This window comes from Blennius ocellaris (assembly GCF_963422515.1).
Source record: "Blennius ocellaris genome assembly, chromosome: 11".
Lineage (NCBI taxonomy): Eukaryota > Metazoa > Chordata > Actinopteri > Blenniiformes > Blenniidae > Blennius > Blennius ocellaris.
Genome location: NC_137660.1, coordinates 25,113,202 through 25,135,586, shown reverse-complemented (window position 1 = coordinate 25,135,586; position 22,385 = coordinate 25,113,202). Strand labels below are relative to the sequence as shown.

The 22,385-nt window shown below is 40.9% G+C and overlaps 1 protein-coding gene across 1 annotated transcript; it reads left to right on the top strand.

Annotated features, from left to right (window-relative positions):
• Positions 1–4,972: 4,972 nt before the first annotated feature.
• Positions 4,973–19,711, top strand: mlycd (malonyl-CoA decarboxylase). The gene is made up of 5 exons (XM_080505406.1): positions 4,973–5,533; positions 10,600–10,712; positions 12,052–12,208; positions 12,649–12,801; positions 18,490–19,711. Exons 1-5 carry the CDS (start codon positions 4,988–4,990, stop codon positions 19,033–19,035), a joined length of 1,515 nt encoding a protein of 504 aa, XP_080361532.1. The 5' UTR covers positions 4,973–4,987; the 3' UTR covers positions 19,036–19,711.
• The last annotated feature ends 2,674 nt before the right edge of the window (positions 19,712–22,385 follow it).

Here is a 22,385-nt window from a genome sequence, read left to right as displayed (position 1 = left end):
CATATGAAGATGGAGTACCCACTGTACTCACTGAAATGAATGCCAGCAGACAGCCAAGCCCCAGAGTGGCTTTCAGTATGCCACTTAACCACCTCACACCCACGACCACATTGTCCTTATTTATAGATATATATACTGTGTGTGTGTTGGTAAATGTCTTGATTAAATTGTCTCAACATAAATATACAGACTTTACATGTGATCTACTGGATATGTTGAGCAGATGTCGCTTGCAGTAAGGTCACACGCATATATTAATCATCACTAGAGATCTGAAACCATGCTTCGCATGATGGAAGTATGATGAAGTGATCGCCATCTTGCCCCATCGCTCACCTGCTCTTGATGACGTCACCAGCAGCCGCACGCTCATCCTCACTGGAATTTTTCACTTTCGTGGTTTTCCTGGACTTATTATCTCCTTTAGCGTCCTTCACTGTGCCCATGTCTCACCAGAACAGCTTTAGTTAAAACCACAAACAAACAGCAAAGCGCGAATTAGGCGTTTCAGATGTACCTGTTGGTTTAATAACCACATTCTCAGCACGTGGAGTCAGTTAGCCAATTAGCAAACCAGACACTAAACTGCTCACCGAGTGTAAATCACATTGCAGTCATGATGTATGCAGAACACTAAAATAATAAATACCTGACTACCATAAAGGTTGACAGATTTTCTTACCGTGTATGCTCGACGGATTATCAGGTGAAACGTAAACGTTTCAACGCGTCTCCCCGACTTCGATTCTGATTGGAGGTGAAAGTTCTTCTTCTTCTTCTTTGAATTAGGCAGACTCGAGGCATCACTTGCGTATTGCTGCCATCTGCTGGATGTCAGATGCGTCCCATTGCGAGTCCTTACCGTAAGTGAATTAATGAATTAGTTTACAGGTTCATTAATTACGAAGATAATTACTGGAGAAGAAAAAATTCGGAGATTAAAAATTTTTTTAACTCATGTGCTTCAGAGGAAGTCGAAATTCAAAGTTGAGGTTTTTTTCCCAGAGGTACTAAAAAAACATGCACGGAGGAAAAAAAGAGTTTTGTTTTATTTTTTACACAAAATGGAGACTTCTGTCCATCCGTCATCATTTGCCCGTAGATGTGAAATCCCATTAACTCGCTTTATTCTGACTATATAAGGTTGCTTACTGCTTCTGGGCATGTGATTTTACACAGGATTTCCTTGTTTAATAGTAACACATTTTATAAGCACCCCAGGATCTGCGCGTTTGTCCTTCGTACTTGACAAACGTCGACAACAGAGAGCTGCAGGCTGCACCATCTCGGCAAATTCTGAATACTGATGATAACTGCATTGTGTTTATGAGCTAAAACCTGTTCTGAAGCATCATTTCACCACTTCATTAAACCACCGATGATGCATTTTGTAGAAGCAGTCACACGCACTGACACGTGGATGGACATACATAGAATAAACGTTTTTTATTTTCTGTATGAAAAAAAAATCTCGACTTCAATTTTCAACTTTTTCTGACGTGCATGAGTTCGGGTTTTTGTTGTTGTTTTGTTTTGGTTTTTTTTTTTACCTCCAACAAAGAAATCTTGGTGAAAACCTTTCTAAGTGTTCATTGATCAGTCAAGACACGTGATAGAGCACAAGTGGATGTAATCAGAAAGTGTAGTTGTGAAGAGAAGGAGGAATTATGGACTGAAGTAAAAAGGCTGCTCCAGACAATATCCGCCTCCATCCTTCTGTGTACTCCTTATAAGACCACCACATATCAATCCCTCACGTTACATTACTTTATAGCTCCGTGGATCTGAGAAAGTCCATGAGTATTTTCACATTTGTCCACTCCTCCTTGTTCAGTAATGAGAAAAGACAGAAAACAGTAACTTGAGCCACTCCAAGGTCTTTGTACACTTTGCACTTCACATGCTTCACAGTCTCTGGTACACCACAGTCACATATCCCATCCTCGTGTTTCCCCATCGGAGCCAGTTTTGGAAATGATTTTATTAATTTAGCACATTTATCAATTACAGAAAAATTCTCAGGGCATTCACCTCTGTTTCAGTTAATAGTTCACAATGTGAAGACCCCCCCCCCCTTTCCATTCCCATATACTGTAGTATAGTGTCAATTAAAGCAAAATACTTTCTACAAATGTGCCTATCAAAACATCATCAGAGTCACTCAGCAAACACTAAAACGAGGTGGTTTTGCATCAAGAAGGTTTTTCTAAGGATGCAAACTAAAGTCCTTGAAAGTGCGTCACATCAGCCTGCACATATTCGTCTGCTTTGCCCTGTGGATTGAACGCCGGATCATCAGGGAGCACGTAGATCTGATGCCTTGGGGGGGAAAGAGAGTCCAGCAGAAAACAAACACAACAGTACCTCATGACTCAAGAGAGCCAATGTCTGTGGAAAATAAAGCCAATATGTTGGAACCAGCTTTTAGCTTTTCACTCCAGCCTGAATTCCTCCAAGCGTGCTGCACCTTTACCCTCTCTCACACTCTTTACAGTGCTGCTGTTTTCAGTGAAAAATACACTTCAGACCTTGTCAACAGCACAGCCTTAGTCAATACACCTTCTACCGTGGGATGCCCAGTTTAATGCGCCACATTAAAAAGGGGTCATAGTCATTTGAAAATTAATTTTACACATGGACTGCAAAAGGGCAAGGAAGCACTCAACTCTATTAGCGGCTTTCAAAAAATCTATTGAAATAGGTTTAATTTCCTCTTAGTATTTAGTTTGTTTTACAGCAATGGCATCCTCTTCCCTTTTAATATGTGCAAAATATACTCTCACATCCTCTGCCTTTTGTTCAGGGAATTCCTAAACAAGAGATAGCATGCTCAAATTGTTGCAAATCAAACTAAATGAATAAGCAGCAAGTGTTTTGCAGGGCCCAAAAAAGGTGTTTAAAAGCAGCAGTATGATATGTTCATTCTCGATGAAGGACGAGCCTCTGACTTCTTGAAAAAATGTTGCAGACAAAGCAATAGTATTCAGTTTGTACCATAGGTGGGAAGTAAAGTATTTGTGCTTCATTGATGCGTACTGGAACAGCCTACCACCCCAAATAAGAGTGGAAAGTAGTAGAGCAGTTCACAAAAGAAAAGAAAAAAAAAACAGGGGAAAAAAGCACATTACAAGGTATTTTTTAATTTAATTTAATTTAAATTTAATTTTCTGGACTCCATGAAGAAGACTTGTCACGACTGTGGCAAGTTGCAACTGATCCTGAAGGAATAAACAATAAACTTAAGTAGATTTTTTTCGGAATTTGCATTTGAACATTTTTCTGACCATTTTTACTTTTATTCCCGACATTTTAACATAAAATATCTAAACATTTTAACTACCTACATTCTGAAATTCTGGTTCGTTACATCTAAAGACGAAGATTCAGAGTTACAGTGACTGTTAGAAGCAGCTGTTGGTCACAGTCGTTAATATTGAAGAACAAAAGGTAATGAATTCCAGTATGGTGAAGATACATTAGTAATCATAGGAAGCAGTGCGTTAAATTTTCAATTTAAAAATACAAGGCTTCATCAAAAGTCCAACCTGCTGTTAATCAGAATATTTTAGCGTTTAAACATAAAAATAAAGATAAATCCACACCAGCAAACACAATTTCACAAACAATAACGAGATGAACATATTGCATTGCTGTATTTATGTCTTGAAGAAGCACAATGCATCAGGAAAGTTGAACATTTTGTGCACTGATACATCTGTACTTTCTTACTTTGCTATAAATATCTAAATCGAATGGATGTTGTTTTTCTCACCACAGCTATACTGCTGAAGTCTAAAATAACATTCCATTTGTCAACTCTGGGTGTAAATTATGGAAATGTCAAGGTTGTCACCATTCTTCTCTGACAGAGTAAAGTACAAGTCACATGTCAGAAGTCACAGTAAACTAATGCATTTTCCTCAAAAAGACACACATCCAATTTTGAAGTGTTCTCACTTTGATTTTATCAATTAATCTGATGAAGGCTATTCTGCATATGCATGATAATGACTTCCATGAAATACTAAATCCCTGTGACTCAGATGCCAGACAACACAATGAATAACATTAATATGTGAAATGGGATTGACCACAATTTGAATAATATAAATGTTAATGAAAGAGGCTTCTGAATGTTGAATATTGCCTGATATGTTGGTATCCATAACCTTGGTGTTATGATAATGTTATCATAGAAGTATTTTGCTGGACAGATGTGTAAGCTATCAAATCTAGAGTCTCATCCTCTCAATTGGGGTAAGTAATTAACCACAATAGCATCCACGCTTCCATTGCATCTGCTATTATTTTTGCATCATGCTCCCACCTTCATCCCTCTCAACCACAATTCCACCATTTTTCTTTTTTCAAATGACCCCTTTCTTTTCCTTGTGCCATCAACAATGCCAACGCTCAACCTGATATAATGAATGTGAATGATTTCCACAATCGAACTTTATCACTTTTTGACATTCAAATAGGCTGTGGGCCTTTAGTTGTTAGTTACTTTAAGCCTGCAGAAATATTTGATTGAACTGATAATCATGACTGAAAATATTGCGAGGCTTCTTTGGAAGCTTGGACTTGGAAGACTTGGACTATTGTTACATGCAAGCAACCCATGACTTTTTCAGTGTAACACCCACTGAATGCCATTTGTTGACATATTTTCCCATGGTCCAAAATCATGCAGGTGAGGTTAATTGGCAACCTGTTCAGGGTGGGTTTATTTGATTTCTGGGTTTTTCTGGCTTCAGGTTGTTTCACACACAGTAAATACATGTTTATAACTAATGAACAAGCAAGCGGATTGCATCTTCCCATCAAACCAAGATGCTTATTTCAAGTTCAAAATGTAAGCACATGCAGCGTGATCTTGACGCGTGTCACACGCACTGTACTGTCTCTTTAAGAGACCCGGAACTGATCCTCCCTGTGTGTTCACTGGTCGCAGGGTCCAAACAGACAACCGAGCTCCCCCCCGGCCATGATATCCCTCCCCGTGATCTGGGCTTTCCGGAGCAGTGTGCATTGCTGCTGGAGACGCCGAGCTGCCCTCCAAGTGGCCATGAAGGCCTCGGACGTCCGCAGGCGCTGCTACTCGGCCCCGGTCCGTGGCGTCGCGTCGGGCATGGAGGAGGTCCTGTCCAGGGTCGTTGCACCTGTGGCCTCGTACGAAACGAGAGACAAGAGCCCCCCACCTCCAGAGTCCAACAGCGTGGAGTTCATGCAGTTCTACCGAACCCTGGACAGGGAAGACAAACAGGATTTCCTGACGAAGCTCTCGCATGGCTTCGGGGTGGACCACAAAAACGTGTCGGAGCTCGCCGTCAAGCTGATGGACACGCAGCTGAGAGACCTAGCTACCATTTTACAGGTCGAAGACCGGCTGCGGTACAGTTTGACTCCCCGGTACAGACAGCTATTTAGTCATATAAGCAGGGTGGAAGGGGGAGTGAAGTTTTTGGTGGACCTGCGAGCGGATGTGCTGGAAATAATGTCCTTCAAAGCTAGCGAGAGCCCGCACATCAGGGTAATAATGCTTTGTTTACATTGTCTACGGGTGCCCTCTTGACTCAAAGCACTGCCATTCGCGCTTTTGCAAATCTGCTCTCTGGATACATTATATGTAAATTGCGATTATAACCATCTGCACAATTTACTAACCAATACAGTGAGGGGGTGAAATAGAACTCCTTGCTCTGGCCTCCCCCCCACCCCAAACACCACCTGGTTTACATTACACTGCTCAAATGCCAAAAGACCTTTGCCCCAGTTTAGTTCACCCCCTTTACTGGGTGACATAAATAATCTCCCTATTTTTATTTCCTCTTATGACACAACCTGGGAGGAGCTTGTTTGCCACAGACCTCTCAAACTCGGTTCTCTTAACAAGTTCTGCATTTCTTAGCTGGAGAGATCACCTTAAAAAAAAAAGGGCTCATCACAGCTACCCTCATCTGTTAATGAAAAGCCGTTAATAATGCTTCATCCTATATACATAAAGATGCAAGAGCTACTCTGCTGCAGCTACAAAGAGAACAGACTGAATATAAATCAGGCACGTAATGAATATTTCCGAATGAATTTGTTGAAAAACTTCAAGAAAGAGCAGTAAAAGAGTGGGGAGAGAAAAAAAAGAGGATTTTTTTCATCACACATGCATGGCTCACATGGTCTTTACTCTCTCAATATCACATTGTGGGCAGCTTATCTTTCAGACACCAGTCTTCTGTACCCCACTGTTCAGTCAAATATAATTACAGTTTTCTCTTCAGTTCACCTCTGTTGGGTGGCAGTGTTCATGTGAGCCATCGAGTAAGTTTGCAATATCTTTTTTAGTTTTTGTCCTGTTGATTATTTCTTCCACTTTCTTTGAGAACACAAATGAACTGAGTGAGGTATTTTAATCGAGGACACTTGCTGCAACTTTCTCCATGTGTGATGTACAAAGTACAAACAAGGTTTTTTTTTTCCATGTCTGAATCCAACATTATTATGTTTCTTACTTATTTCACAAAGTCCAAATTCAAAGCATCAATATCTATTTAAGCATTTGCTATATGAATTTCCACTTTATCCAATTATGGGTTGCGGAGCAGTATAACTGATTCCAGTTTACTATGAGCGAAGGCAAGTCACACCCTGGACAGGTTGGCAGTCCACCACAGAACAAACATAAAGAGACCGATAACCCCACACAATTTCACAGTCACTAAATGACCTTAAATGTGTGTTTTGGGACTGTGGCAGAAAAGCCTCGTACCCTGAGAGAACCCAGAGTGAAATGCAAACTGCACAGAAAGGCCTCTGAGCCCAGACTGGAACAGTGTATTGTCTTGTTTTGAGGTGAGAGGGCAAACCACTATGTACCCAAATCAAGGGGAACAAGAAGGCTTAATAATGTGACCTGTAAGGCTATATTTAAATGACCATAAAAAATATCGTTAAAATGTTTCAAGCATTTAAATATTAGTTAATAAGATTATGGGCAAATGGGAAAACAGAAAGCATAAAAGTATTTGCAAAAAATAAAAAATCCTTAAAAGACATTCATGACAATGTGGCATTCACTTCTGCCTTATCAAATAGTGTATCAAGTGGGTCAGTGTTTTTGTTCATTCCTGTAATATAATTCAGCCGGCAACAGTGAAAAAGTGAAATAAACATTCTCAATTAAGCCAGGATATATCCAAGCTGCAGCATTAATGGGTTAGTCTCCTTTGAAAAGTGAAGCTGTGGACTCACCAGCTTCTAATATTCACCATATGAATGTTTTCTCAATATAAATATATTTCCTAAATGACAATAACCTGTTGCATTTGTGGACTAAAACTGTTTGCATGTGTGCTGAAGCGATCACAATGTGCATTGAGGTTCAGTTTTCTCTGGTCTTCATGTCTCGCTGTCAGCTGGACCTGCATTCTTTTATGTTTGTTATTGAACTCTTGCTGATTTGATGTTAAACTGGATTTATGAATCGATGGCGGGCTTTAGAAAAAGCTTGTGTTGTGGAGAATATCCGTTTGTGCGTCACAGGCCACCAGCTGCTCTTTTATTGAAACTGTGAGGAGGAAAAACTACTTAGTGTAATAATGTTGATACAAAGAAACACACAAACACTCACCATTGAGAAAACGACTGTGATTACTCAAATGTATATCGGTCCAATTCAGAGAAACTTTGTAATCACTTGTAAATTGGTGATCTGTACATTTTGTTCTGTGTAAGTCATCAATCTGTACAACGGAGGTGATGGTTCTACCACCCAGACCTGTGATGCTCCAAGTAAAACACCACTTCATGAATTCACAAGTGGCTAGTTAATGCAGGCCAGATAAAGGGTTTTTGAAATCATCTCTGCAATCACTTTTTGCATTTTTTGTTTCACTCCAGGAAAGAACAAAGTATATAGTTATTTAACCTCACTGTCCCGTGTTATCAAATTCTACCTGCTCCTGCTTAATATTGGCTTTTGTGACCCTGACTGCACTATCAGCGCAGGGCTTCTTGTTTCTCTTTTGCTGCTCGATACCTTTTTTTCTTTTTCTTTCATTACCTGCTGCGAGGTAGTTCAGATGCATTTTGTCTCAGTAACTCAGCTTTTGTAGCTTCAAAAAGGTCTCAGCTACCTACAGAGTTCTAACTTCTGCTCAGCACTAACAAACTTGGTCTTGGTGGTGTCTGGCAATGTTTGCCTGTTGTTATTGCCGGAATTGATTGAGCTAAAAGCGAGAAAAGGTCTTGGTAAATACGAAGCTTTTAGTGCTTTTATTGACGCTATGCGTCTCTTCCTGTGGGCGGAACAAGCGAGCAATCATGAGACGATGATTATAATTAAGTGAAGCCTCTTCAGACGAGGATAACCGAGCAATTTCTGTATTTGCTGAAGTTTGTATTTCACAAGGTCACTGTCACTGTGCTGCTATAGTAGATTAGCTGCTCTTGATTGGATGATTCAGTTTTGATTTTAATTTGCTCTTTTTCTACCTCCAGGCTTTACATTCATATCTTCCACAAAGTGAGTGGATGACAGATGTTAAGCCAAGTTTGGCATGTCGTTTTAGTTGGCAATGTGTCTGGGTGGCTATTTTTTCCCACACGGACATCTAGGCTTACGAGTGGCATGCAACCCACTGGAGTAAAGGTGCTGGCACGCTCGGCGTGACCCGCGCACACACTTGAGCAGCTTTGTCCCTGCATTGACAGACTGAGACTGTCCAGGCACCACAGCCTCAATCAGTCTGTTTAATCACAAAATAACTCTGGCTCAACGTGGATAGAGTCCTTGTGGCCGAGGCCGTATCGGCTCACAGCATCAGTGCGTCACCGCGACTCGACTGGAATGTCAAAAAGTGTTGTTCTATTTCCTTTCGAATGGAGTGCAGGATTTTCTTCTTTAGCCCTTCCATCCTCTCCTCCATCTCTCTCTTCACCCAGGTCCTTCCATTTCTAAAGACTTCATCTTCTGCTCGGTCAATGGAAAACACCTCTCAGTTTGACCTCCCTTTTGTGTGGCTGAGAATTGGCTGCCCAAGGCAGCAGCTGCAGCATTCTCGAGCTGTTGCTGATGTACTTTGTTATTTATTTCTTCATGGGGTTGTTTTTTTTGTCAGAAATGGGAAGCTGGGATTATTAGACATGGTAGATTATTTCACCTCAGGGCATTTGCGAATATAAGATTAAACCCCGCCTTCAGCGACATGTGTTTGGAAAAGCATTGGCTGATCAAATTTTGTTTGACCATATTTCAAAGTGAAAATGGGAACAATTCACTCCGTATTGGATGTCTGTGACAGCGTTGCTCTGAGTTAATGAAAATGCTACTCCTTGAATACATTTCAACTTCATTGCTGTGTAGACGGATGAAAACGATGTTTTTTTCCCCCCCAGTTGGATCGCCATCTGATCCTACTGGGAGTTTATTGTGTATGCCAGACTGTCGTAAATGTGACGCAGAAGAGAAAATGCAGCTTTATTTACAGTTTTATATTTGGACAAATATGGTATGTAACTTTAACAGGCGAGTTAGATTTTGCTGAACTTTCTCTCAGTGTTATTTATGATTTGCTTTTCTTTTATTCATTTTTTTTTTTTTTCACACAACAGCATTTCTCAGTATTGACACCTAAGCCACAGAGCTCAATAATGCAGGATCTGATTCACACACAAGGAGAAGACTTTCCAATTTGGCGAGTTGTGAATTTGATGACTTCCCACTGAGGATTTCAGTCAGTGGCTTTTATGCCATGACTGTAGCTGTGTTTGTTTGTAATACGTTATTATTATGATTGACAAGCTGGCATTAAAGTAAAGCCTGAAGAGAAGTCCTCCTATGGAACAGCCAATATAAGCTGTATTTATGTGCTTCAGTGTGTGAACCACTTGCTCCTGTTGGTGTGTTTGCAAGAGATTTGCTTTAAATGAAGTCTGACCTTTGCTGGAGGACAGGCCTGCTTTGAAATGGCAAGTTGTTTATTGAAGTGCCCCTTCTACACCCATTGCAAGCTCCAACAAATCACTATTCATAATGTGAAAACATTCAAACAGACACCCAGGAGACCACACAGCCGGCACGGTGTGTAAGATAGGGCTGGAGAGTTGTTCTTTGCCTACAGACAAACTTCACCAACTTTACTGCGACTCAATAAGATAGTTTATGAGTTCTCTCAATAAAATAGGGCAGGAGGTTGTGCAGTCTCAGTTTATTCATTTCTTTAAAGGAATATAAAAGCTGTGCTTTCAATGGAAAATTGTAATTGCGTTTTCTTTTCTTATAACCCCCCCCACCTAACAAGTTACAGTAAAATGACATTCCTTACAGCACTTGCATACCAGAATAAAGTGAATTCAATGACCTTCTGGTTTTAAAAAAGAAAAAAATGGAACCTTTTATTGGTATTTTCCATTATGCAAACAAACCTCTTTGTGAGATGGCATGATGTTACAATAACACGTCCTCCCGTCGGGGTCACAAATCAGGAGGATAAAAAATGCTTCAACATGGCTACTCCACAAACAAATGGAAGTATGAGCTTGAGTTTTGATATCAGCTTGAGGTAGATTGTCATCTAAGGGCTCAACTGTTTCCTCCCACAGGACCTGAACGCCACGCTGAAGAGTTTGCTTTCCGAGTGGTTCTCCGTTGGTCTGCTTCGACTCGAGAGAATCACCTGGCAGTCCCCCTGTGAGATCCTGCAAAAGATCAGCCAGTAAGGCTCCTCCCTCCTACAAGACTTCTCATTTGGCCTGAATTCTCATTGCTGAGAGGTCCATTATTAGAAAGAACAAGAAGTACAAATTACATTTACAAAGACTTTGCTCATCACATCGTGGTCTTAACTTCAAAACTCCTGCAGCTTATCCTTCAAATGCATGTTCTTTACAAATGTAGCATCATTTAATAGGATATTTAAGGGGTCATATTATGCAAAATTCCCTTTCTAATGGTTTTCCAACGGTAATATACATCCCCAATCCCTGGGAATGATGCTCCAGAAGTGAAGGAAGTCTGGCCTCTCTCTTCCTGGCTTGTTTCAGTTTATAAAAAGTGTGTTGCTCCAATGAGCCAATCAGAAATCAAACTCTTTATAGTGTCATTGAGGTGTTTAGCCAATCCCTTTGACTCCTCCCACAATTTGACAGCTCTGCTCTGGCACATGGCACCATGAGAGGAAGTGCTTCCTCCTCTTCCAAAGATGGGCATGTGTGGGCGGAGCCAGTCCAGCTCACACAGACACAGCAGATTCTGAATGTAGCTCCTATGATACAATATTCAAATGATGAAAATCAAGAAAAAGCTAGTTTTGAATACAATGTTTTTATACCAACATGACCCATGTGAAAGTGTTGAAAAGCTGGATAATATGACCCCTTTATAGGTTATCGTATGGAAGAACAGGCATTACCAAACATCATTGTTACAATTGTTTTTGCTTTTTGCCTAGTTTATGTATGTCAGACTTTTTGGTTGCTTATACTTTATATCGGCACGTGTTTTACATCTGCCCGAATGTTTTGAAGTGCAAGGGCAGTTGTTCATCTTCTCTTTCAGAGTCTGTAGAAACATGTAATTATAATAAAGGAATTGAATTCAAAGAAAACTATTGGTCAAAGTCCATCCTGCTCTTGTTGCACTTGCTCACAAATTTCAGAGAAAACATTGTTTTGTTTTTTTTTTATTAAAATTATTTCTTGAGAGTAACGGACACAACGCATCACTGAGAGCCGAGCTGACATATCGGTGATGCTGCCATGAAAGATAGCAAAATCACTTTTGCCTTAAAGCCGTACTGTCAGAGCGAGTTTGTAAAAACACCAATAATGCAACAGCTCTAGGAGAAGTTTTTCGGACATTTCACTGTATTTCGCATCAGAAGATTTCATTAGAATTGGCTCCCTGTTGAGATTGTAGTCATTATTGGAAGTTAAAAAAAATTATCATTTAGTTTGTAGCTTATCTGCAGCTTCCTGTCAGGTGCACAGTGAACATATTCCTTTGCTTATATTCTACCAAAAACTGGCGTATTAACCGTGAGCCCCCCTTGCCAGGTACGAAGCGGTGCACCCTGTGAGAAACTGGACCGACCTGAAGTGCAGAGTAGGTCCATACCGACGCTGCTATGCTTTCACCCACGCCGCAATGCCAGGGGAGCCCCTGGTTGTTCTACATGTGGCCCTGACCGAAGACATCTCCGACAACATACAGGTGAGGACCTGCAGCTGCAGGCAGGCCTGGCCCCTTTGTTTCACTTAAACCACACCTTCCAAGCTAAGTTGCACATCTGGGATTTCCAATTCTGCTCTTCTACCCCCGGCTGACAAATGGATTATTTTGAAGTGAAAAACAACACCCAGACCTTTTAAACCCCAACGTCCCTGTGGGAGAGAGCTGTGAGGGTTTCACTTCTCCTTCCGCTTGTGTTTTGTGCAAGGAAAAAGGTGGTTTTCACAACACCTCGATTTGGGAATATTTCATGGTGTAAAACTGTGAAATGACTTCCACAGTTTTGCTTCAACAGCTTTCAAATAGTACAGGAATCCTGCCGCGGCTTCAGCTGTGCAACTAAGAAGGTGGAGTTTAAGTTTCTACATGGATGACTGATACACAAATTGTCTTTGGTGTGTGTGTGTGTTTTTCTCTCCCAGAGCATTGTGCGTGAATTTGCCACCCTCGACTCCGAAGAAGACGTAAATAAGATAAATTCAGCCATTTTCTACTCCATCTCTTCAACCCAGACTGGTCTGCAAGGGGTGGAACTGGGTAACTACCTCATCAAGAGGGTAGTGCGAGAACTGCAGGTGGGTGAAACTGGAATCACACTTTTTGAGAAACAGATGTAACAGCCAGCTATTTCTTTTAAAGAAAACCATTTTATTTAACTTTTCTTTTTAGTATGACCCAGAACAATAATCATCACTACACATTGAAAAAATAATCTTTGTAGAAAATACACAATGCTCCAGCTCACAGATAGTGTGCAACACTCTAAATAGATGCTATTCTGACTTTTGAATACACATACAAGATGTAGCACATAAAGTCTTATACACCTTTATCAGATCATAGACGGACTTTTGTTTGCATTTGCAGAACTTCCATGATCATTTCTATTCTGAGATGTTAGTAAAAGATAGAAACAAGGGTTATTTGAACACGTGTTCTATGACTATTGTTAGTTTTGATGAAATATAGAAGTTAAGTTTACATAAATAAAATACACACACATTTGCTTTTCCACCGCTTGAGCAGTTCAGTTCCCAAAGCACTTTACATTGTTAATCACATTCACACACACACACACACACAGACAGACACACACACACACCAGTGGGGGCGGCTATTATGCAATGTGCTCAATTCACATTGGCAGGCAGCAGTTTTGGGGTTCAGTGTGTTGCTCAGAGACACTTCGAGAGGTGGAAAAAGAGGGAATCGAACCTATATACTGATACCTAGAGGTATAACTTATTAAATCCTTTCCTTTCATCCCAAAGGCTTTATATGTGCATCATATAAAAGGGTCTTTTGTTAATTTTGTAATTTAATTTGTGAAAGTCATGCAAAATATATAATATCCATTAGAGGTCCTTCCATTAATCTTCAAGTGAGAGGAGCAATGAGATAAAGCCAACAAGGATTATCTGATGACACGAAACTATGAAGCACCCAGTTTGCAGAGTGACGCCTAAAAGCCATCTTATCTCCATATAATGATATAATCATTCCTTATCATGACAGCGCACGAGACACTTGCACAGATACAGAGCTGCTGCAGAGATCTTTGTTGTGGATGACGTAGCAGTTTTGGTCCTCAGGTGTTTCCTAACGAGAGTTTTTTTTTTTTTTTTTGTCCACTGAGAGACGCGGCTGTGGTTTGGTAAATTTCGGCTTTTTTACGAGACGTTTTCACTCCTGTTTTGTTCTCGGGGTCGAATCATAAATCTCCTCCTTGTTTTGAGACCCATGAATGCATATCCACATAAACAGAGCGGTTGCTCACTGGATAGGCGGTAATGAAATCCCATCCATCCCTCTCAATAAGCACAGAAGAGCCCTTCATGTAAGGCCTCTCCAGCTCGCACTTGGTAAATGACTGGAACAGTGAATGGAACATCAAAAGCCTCTCTACCCAGCAGATGGGAAATAGCTCTTTATAGCGTGTCTCATAAAAATCAGGTTTAAGCGGCTTCCACTTTATTTGGTCATATAACAGGGGCTGTTTCGATTGCTGCAAATGGTTTTCTCATTGGCATGTTCATTAATGGAAACATGGCGTCTAGTAAACCCTGCAAATATACTCTGTGTTTGTTGTTGGAAGGCAGGTCATATCGCACCGTGTCGTTTCATCCTTGAAGACGGCCTTTTTGTTTTCATCAACAAGTGATGAGGTCACTTTTCTCATCCAACAATAAGAGGGGAGATAAGATTCAGCCTCTCTGCACACACCCCACAAAATCAGTGGAGCTGAAAAATGAGTTTAGGTGTGGGTCAAATACATAATAAAAGCTTATGTTGACGTGCTCAGATTAAGACTCGGGGCCGCATTTACGTGGCAATCTTTTCAAGTAAAAATGCTCTGACTCCGTCTCTGTGGAACTTAATTTTTTAAAAACGTTTGGGCTCCGCCTCCAGAGGCAGAAACACTGCGACTGCTACTTTTTCCTTGAAACTCCTTATATTGCCATTCAAATCATATGACCTTATAAAAAGGAAACAGTTCCCAGGTCACTGTTGCTAAATAGATTAAATAAATCCAGTTAGGAGAAACAGGATGGAATACAGTAATTAAGCTAAACTATAAATAGAATAAACTAAGACAGAAAAACTTTAATATCTACAGCATTGCACAGCAGCAACAGCTTATAGTGATGATCAGTGCAACAGTGACTCAGGCTGTTTGTACTAACCTTAACACAGCTGAGCTGTACTTAATCACTAACGGTAGTCGTGCCAACTCTACTGCAAACATCAAGAGCGAGAGAAGCTGCTGCATGCTGCCAACCTCGTCCACACAAAACATGAACGATAACGTCGCCACACTTCACAGTAATCATTCTTCATGTGATCAAACTGTATAAATATGTAACTGTATCTTTTGAAATGGTACAAATTAATTCTTCATATATACAGTCACGACCAGCGTATGAAAAAATAAACCTGTCACCAGTTTGCATTGTTTCTAATACTCCAGTGGAGCCACTTTTGCAGCTGTCGACTGATTGTTTTGACATTTCACCCCCGAATAATCAATCCTATCTGTACTTGTTACGAGGAACCGGCACACATCGCAGGTTGCAACGAGGATAGGTTGCCACTGCCAGACAATGATCCACACACAAACCACCTGAGCAATTTGGAGTTAACAATTAATCCAGCCAGTGCCGGCTGTGTGGTCTCCTGGGTGTCTTATCAACTGTATTTTAACCTTAATCCTATTTCTCATGCATGCTTTGGGTCACATGAACCTGTTATTTATGGCTGAATGCTTTATTTTTCATTTGTCTTTAAAATATATAATGGTTAATGGCTATTGAAATCCACAAGCAATAAAATGCATCTTGTGGTAATTACAGGCATATAATTTGACAAATGGGAGGTTTTTATGCAGGAACGAGAAATCTTTCTACTCATACTGATTTATAGTAATAAAAAAAAGTCAGGTTTAACCCTCTACCAAGTTCTTATCATCATGAGATTATAAGAAAAGTTATATTTATATATTAAAAAAAAAACCTGCCAGGAAAAGATCACCTTTATTTAGTGTAAATAAATGTAATAAAAAAAAAATATTCAAGAGGATTAGCATGAGACCACTGTAATTAAAATTTTTTTTTAGTATGTGGCAAGTTTGATCTAATTTGTGTGTTTAAAAAAACAACTAATCTTTAATCATTATTAGTGATAGTCAGTCAATCTTTTAGGGTTGAGTAAGATACTTACATTTCATTGTGGTTGGCTCAAACTGGAGGTCTATCGTTGGCGTTTTATATTGGACTTTTATACCATCAGAATCTTAATCTTAATGAATGTAAAACTTGATAACTTATTAACGGCCATTTAAAACAAGTGGCCTGCACTGGCTACATTTGGGCATTTCTTCGCTGTAAAAAGTACTATTTGGAAAAGTTTATTTCTGTGTAACTTTCCAACCTTTTTGTTTTAAAAATGTATTTTTATCCAAAGCAGCTTGTGTGTGCATACATTTTTTATGGGCCGAGCATGTATCGTAACCCTGTGGGTGTAAATGCGCTGCTCTACCTCGGAGGCTACACAAAAGCACACTTGTATTCTGCAGAGACGCAAGGCCTCTGACAGGACTTTACCTTTATGTAAAAGGTGAACGGAGGAATAGCACGACCACGCAGGGACTGCTGTGATGATGGATAGATGATGGAGTGGAAACGAAAAGGTCACGGCCGTGAGTGAAGGTGAAGAGAGGACTCCTGGCTTGTCTTTGTAGATTAGGCCCTGGAGCACAGTTCTGGTTGATTCTTTTCCTTCCCTGTTCTTTCTTGTCACCTTTCCTACTGCTTTTATCCTCCATCCTACCGCTCCCTACTAAAGCCGGTAGGTATAGGCAGAGGTGAGAGAGATAGGATGGTAAGATGGCGATGTAGTCGAGTGAGAAGAAGTGTGCGAGGCGGCGAGACACAGGAGAGTGTGAGACTGGATTTCGAAGTGAAGAAAGCTTAAAATGAAGGAGAAATGAAGGAGAAGGGAAGGAAAACAGTGTTTCAGGACAGACAGCGACATGTCCCTCCAGGGGTTGTCTGACACTTCCACTTTCATTGGCAGCAGCCTTCCTCTTGTTTGACTGCCGTACTGCTCTATCGCTTATCAACTAAGATACTGAAATTGGAAGATGGGCTGGGGAAAGGAGGAAGAGAACTCCTGAGTTGGACGGCTGGGTGGGCGGGTCGGTCAGAGACAAGACAGAGACACAGGCAGGACGAAAGAGGACAGGTATTAAAGGCGAGAGTGCCAGAGACTGAGGAGGAGGGAGAGAGGAGCTCATCCATCTCCATCAGAGAGGCAGATCGCGAAGCGGCGGAGTTGATTTGTAATGCCGCGTCTGTCTGAGGAACTTAAAGGCCCGAGCAGCTGCCTGAGCACAAAGAAGAAAACTTTGTTTGGGCTTTGATGTCCAGGCTGAGCGTTCATTTTATGCGTTTTCGCTCTTGCTTTTTTTTTTCACTCCCCTTTTCCGTTCTTGGAGTTATCAAATGTTTTCCTTATATTGTAGTCTCGCCCACAGTTTTCTGGAAAGTGTGTGTAGGTCTCTAAATGAATGCAGATGACATAATCCGTGTTGTAAAAAAAAGATCTTTGTCCATTTTATTAAATCACCATATTCACTTTTTCTTCCCAACTTGCTTATTGAGGGTCAGTAAGCCACGATGTGCCCATTGTTTTGTTTGCGTCATTCTTGTTAAAGATGAGGTTTTCCAGATACTATACATGATTAATAGTATAAAAGTATAACTTATTCACTCTAACTTTAAGATGAACTGATCGCAGCTTATTGATCAAAGGTCAAGGCCACCATCATTTTATAACTCCTTACTGACGAAATATCACAGAAGCTTAATAGATACATTTTACTCCCACACAAAATGATCCTATTAAGTTTTAATAGCCACATGTTAAGCTATATGTGACCTTTAAAGGACTTACTAAATGTCTCAATCTGTAAGCGTTTTCTCTCAAATATTTCCTTTTTCCTTTATAGAAAGTGTTAGTCTTCATGCCAGTAAAAATGCATTCGTATTAAGTGAATCAAATAAGATCTTGCTTTTTTTCTGTGTATCTACACCTTTTGAAAAAACAAATTTACTCTGAAGCTCCTCAATTCTTCACAGTTTTAACATCATCACCACATCGAACTGCACCCAAGCCCGGAATCAAACCAGCGATAATCTTACTGTAGTTCAAAGAGTGTTAACCGCTACAACACTGCACAGTTTGAGGACCAATTTTCCGAATGAATTAAGGTGCAAACGTTCAACTTTAAAGGGGTCATATTATGCAAAATTCAATTTCTAATGGTTTTCCAACAGTAATATACCTGGAATGACATCCCAGAAGTGAGGAAAATCTGTCATCTCTCTCCCTGGCTTGTTCCAGTTTTTAAAAAGTGTGTTGCTCCAACGAGCCAATCAGAAATCAAACCCTATATAGTGTCATTGGGGGTTTAGCCAATCGCAATCAAGGTGACTGGCCCTCCCACAATTAGGCAGCCCTGCTCTGGCACCTGGCACCACTAGAGGAAGTACTTCCTCCTCTTCCCAAGATGTGTGGTAGGAGCCAGTCCAGCTCACACAGACACAGCAGATTCTAAATGCAGCTGATACAATATTCAAATGGAGGGAAATCAAGAAAATATACAGTGTTTTTTTGCACAAACAAGACCTATGTGTATGTGTTGAAAAGCTGTACAATATGACACCTTTAAGATTGATGCAACATTTGTCCCTTCTCTCCTCCAGAGCGAGTTCCCTCACATGGCCCAGTTCTCCAGCCTGTCACCCATCCCGGGCTTCTCCTCCTGGCTCCAAGGCCTGCTCAGCCAGTACAGGAAGGAGGGCCGGGGCTCCGATCTCCTATCCGAGCAGGAGTGGAAGGAGGTGGAGCAGGCCACCGACTCGGCCCCGGGGACGTTGGCCGTCGACGCCCTGCGGAAACTGATTGGCACCAGCGAGTGGACGCGGTCGGAAAGACTGTCCAGCGTCCTGGAGCCCATCCTGATGCGTCTCTGTGCCTGGTACCTCTACGGGGAGAAGCGGCGAGGCTACGCTCTCAACCCGGTGGCTAACTTCCACCTGCAGAACGGCGCCGCCTTGTGGCGGCTGAACTGGCACGCCGACACCAGCCCCAGGGGAGTGGCAAACGCCTGCGGCATCATGGTGAACTATCGCTATTTTCTGAACGAGACATCCAAAAACAGCGCTCTGTACCTCCAGAACAAGGTCATCACTGCGTCAGAGCAGGTGATGGGACTTGTGTCCCAGTTTCAGAAGAACAGCAAATTGTGAGGAGGTGATGCACTTGCCTCTTTTTTTTTTTTTCTTTCCTCTTTTTTGCTGTTGTTTCTGCAGGTTGCATTGCACTTGTGTATCAGTTTTTACAATTCGCTTTAAACGTTCTACATTAAATCCAAAAGGAAGCTTCAGTGGCCCCACCAAAAAAGAAGTCAGCTGATATTCTTTTGGAATTCAAATGAGACCGGTTCTCGTGTGACGTAACTCACCCCATCTGCTATTTGCCTCATTAGATTTCTTGCCGAAGCTGTTTGATATTGTTTAAGTGATTCCCAGGACAGACTGTGGCTAATGAAGCACAAGGCATCTATCAATGCCATGGCATGTTCTTGGATAACAGTGTGTATAATAGTAAAGCAGGAGCAATGAGGGAGCACTACCACTACAATAAATGATGCTTAGATTGTTTTTTCATTTTGCTCAACTGCTGCAATTGTGAAGAGTGGAGGAGAATTATATCTTTTTTTCTTGTTCCTTTTTTTTTGCTTTGTTTGGGTTTATCTACACCTGCTGTTACTCTGCTTATTCCCTCTGAATCTCAATACACAAAGGCATGAAATCACAGACTGTAAATATTATTTCATATTAAATAACTAAACAAAATTGGATTTCTATTCGCATGTGTGACTGCCCGTATTTTACCGTAGACGGTGCTCACTAGACCCTCTTGGCGCCTCTATTCAGGTTGTTTTCTTGATTATTTGGTCTCACGTGCAAACACATCCAGAAGTGACGAACCTCCCCCGGGGATCCATCGCTGATGTTCTAACTGCTCTGCACGGGGGCCCAAGCAGGGCTCATATCAGCCTACACCCCATTGTTGTGAAATAATGTATCACAGCAAGTTGACTGTGAAATTACATTTTATCTCTCCAAGGAGCCAAACTTTCCTTTCATTTTTTTTTTACACCCTCTATCTCCAACCCCCCTTTTCTCTTTTTGTGCCGCTCTGTGTCCTAGAAACTAATGGAGTGAGAAATAATGTTAAAGTAAATGGCTAGATTGATGGTGTTCAGTTGTGAAGAAGGGGGAGGAGAATAAAGAAGCATAAAAAGGACAGTTGTTTAAAGGGTGTCCTTGAGAGACACTTTGAGAGTCTCTGGAGATATTGGTGAGACTCATACATCTCCAGGCTTCGTGTGTGTGTGTGTGTGTGTGTGTGTGTGTGTGTGTGTGTGTGTGTGTGTGTGTGTGTGTGTGTGTGTGTGTGTGTGTGTGTGTGTGTGTGTGTGTGTGTGTGTGTGTGTGTGTGTGTGTGTGTGTGTGTGGGGTGGGGGCACAGCACAGCCAAGAGGCCATCTCACATTGAGAGCGGATGGACACTGTGGATGGGGTTGCCAGAGAAACCTCTTGACCTGCAGGTTGCCAGCAGGGGGCTTGTACTGTGTCAACTTTGTTCGGGAGTGACCGGCGGCAGCGACCATGAAGCAGGTTGGGTTAAAAGTCCACTGGCATTTAATTATAAACTCTTTCCTAAATAATGTCCTATAGTGGAAGTAATGACTTTTTTAAAGTAGTAAGTCAGGTATTTCCCCTTGGACTAAGAAGACAAATTGCTCACAGGGCGAGCAGTTACAGCACTGAAATGTGATTTACGGATACATGGAGTGGTGCTAAACGAATTGACACAAAGCTCCCAAGTGGAGGATATTCAGAGGACGAGACCGTCCGTGACCACGTTGCGAGTCGTCAGCCTTTTAATTGTTTTAAGAGGTAAATAAATAAAAAAATTGCTAATCAAGTCCGCTATTTAGGTCTTAAATGAGACTAATTTGAAAATGTCTTTGCAACCAAGTCTAATCTGTCCAAATAATTACTGAACAAGCATCCCAATTTGGTTTTTCACATCTCGATCTTATTCTATGGGATCCAATCGAGCATCAGGTTAAAGAAAAAAGTTTTCTAAACTGAATGTCGCACATATGGTAGGTGGGTAGGTTCTGAATTTATTGGGTACAAAGCATTCCTTCTATCCAAAATTACGTCTTTGAGGTTAATTGGTTATTCTAAATTGTCCAGGGTGTTCCCAGCCATTGCAGCGGTACCAGATCTGATGTGTTTTTGCACAATTTGGCTTTTTTATTTTTAAGAGCACATTGATACAAATGTGGGCAGATTTTCTCAACATGAGGCAGGTTTTTTGGAAATACTCCAGAGAAAAACAGCACAAAAATATTGCCATTATAAGGAAAATCAACATCTCACTCATTGAGACTGTACCTTCTCAACTTCAAAGACAGCCATTACTTCAATCGAAAGTAACGTATTCAAAGTTTAAAAGAAAAAAACCAATAACCTAGAACCCTACAACATTCAATAAATGCATTTCACCGGAGGTCAAAACTATATTTAAGGCTACAGTGTGACAATAGATACAAGACTATACATGTAGAATTCAAAAAATATAAAAAAGAAAAATAGATTGGATAATAGAAGACAAATACAGTAAATATATTTAAAAAAAAAAATGTTTTAGAATAAATGATCACTGTGACAACTAAAGATTTTTGGGACGTATTGTTTACATGTTGTAGAGAAAAGACAAAAACTCAATTCTGAACATCATTGTTCATAAAGAAATTGCCTGGTAGAGGTATGACGTTCATTATTGGTTGCAGTGTGCTCATGGTTGTACTTGTCATAGTTTAAACTTTGTTCTCTTGGGTCGGGACACTGTCTGTCCATCCATCCATCCATCCATACTCTACTGCATCTCTCAGTATATTGGATTCTTTTTCTCCTTGTCTCTTTAATCCTGTATTCAGCAGATTAAACTGGATGAAACTAAATACAGGCTGTTTGTCACCTCTGAGCTTCAACAGGATGAAATACATCCCTTCTATTGCAAAAGGTATCTGTGCAGCATACTAAGGAATATGTCCGAGGGCTGATTAGATGCACTAAGATGAGGCCTCAATCTCATTGCACCAAAGACAGTGCTTGATATTGTCAAAGATTCACGATCAAAAGGCCATACACTTCTATGTCAGACCGTTTTGTGCAGAAATGCAGCAGGTGGTATTCTGATCACTGATGACTTCCACTTTTTCCTGAACAGATTAGCATTTTGTCACATTTCCAGTCCCGGCACACGTTGATAAAGGATTCATAGCCAAGTTCAATATTGTACTCCTCCGTTGTTTGACACGTCTTGAGCCAATATTTCCCCCCCAAAAAAGTATTGGAAGACCTAATTACAATTGATTACAAAGTGGCTGCTGTGGAAATTCATGCCTCATCTAAAAATAATTCAACGATTCAGATAACCCCCCCACCCCCAGGATATTAAGTGCGTGTGTGTGTGTGTGGCACTGGAGCATTCATTTCATGTCATCGTTGGGAGG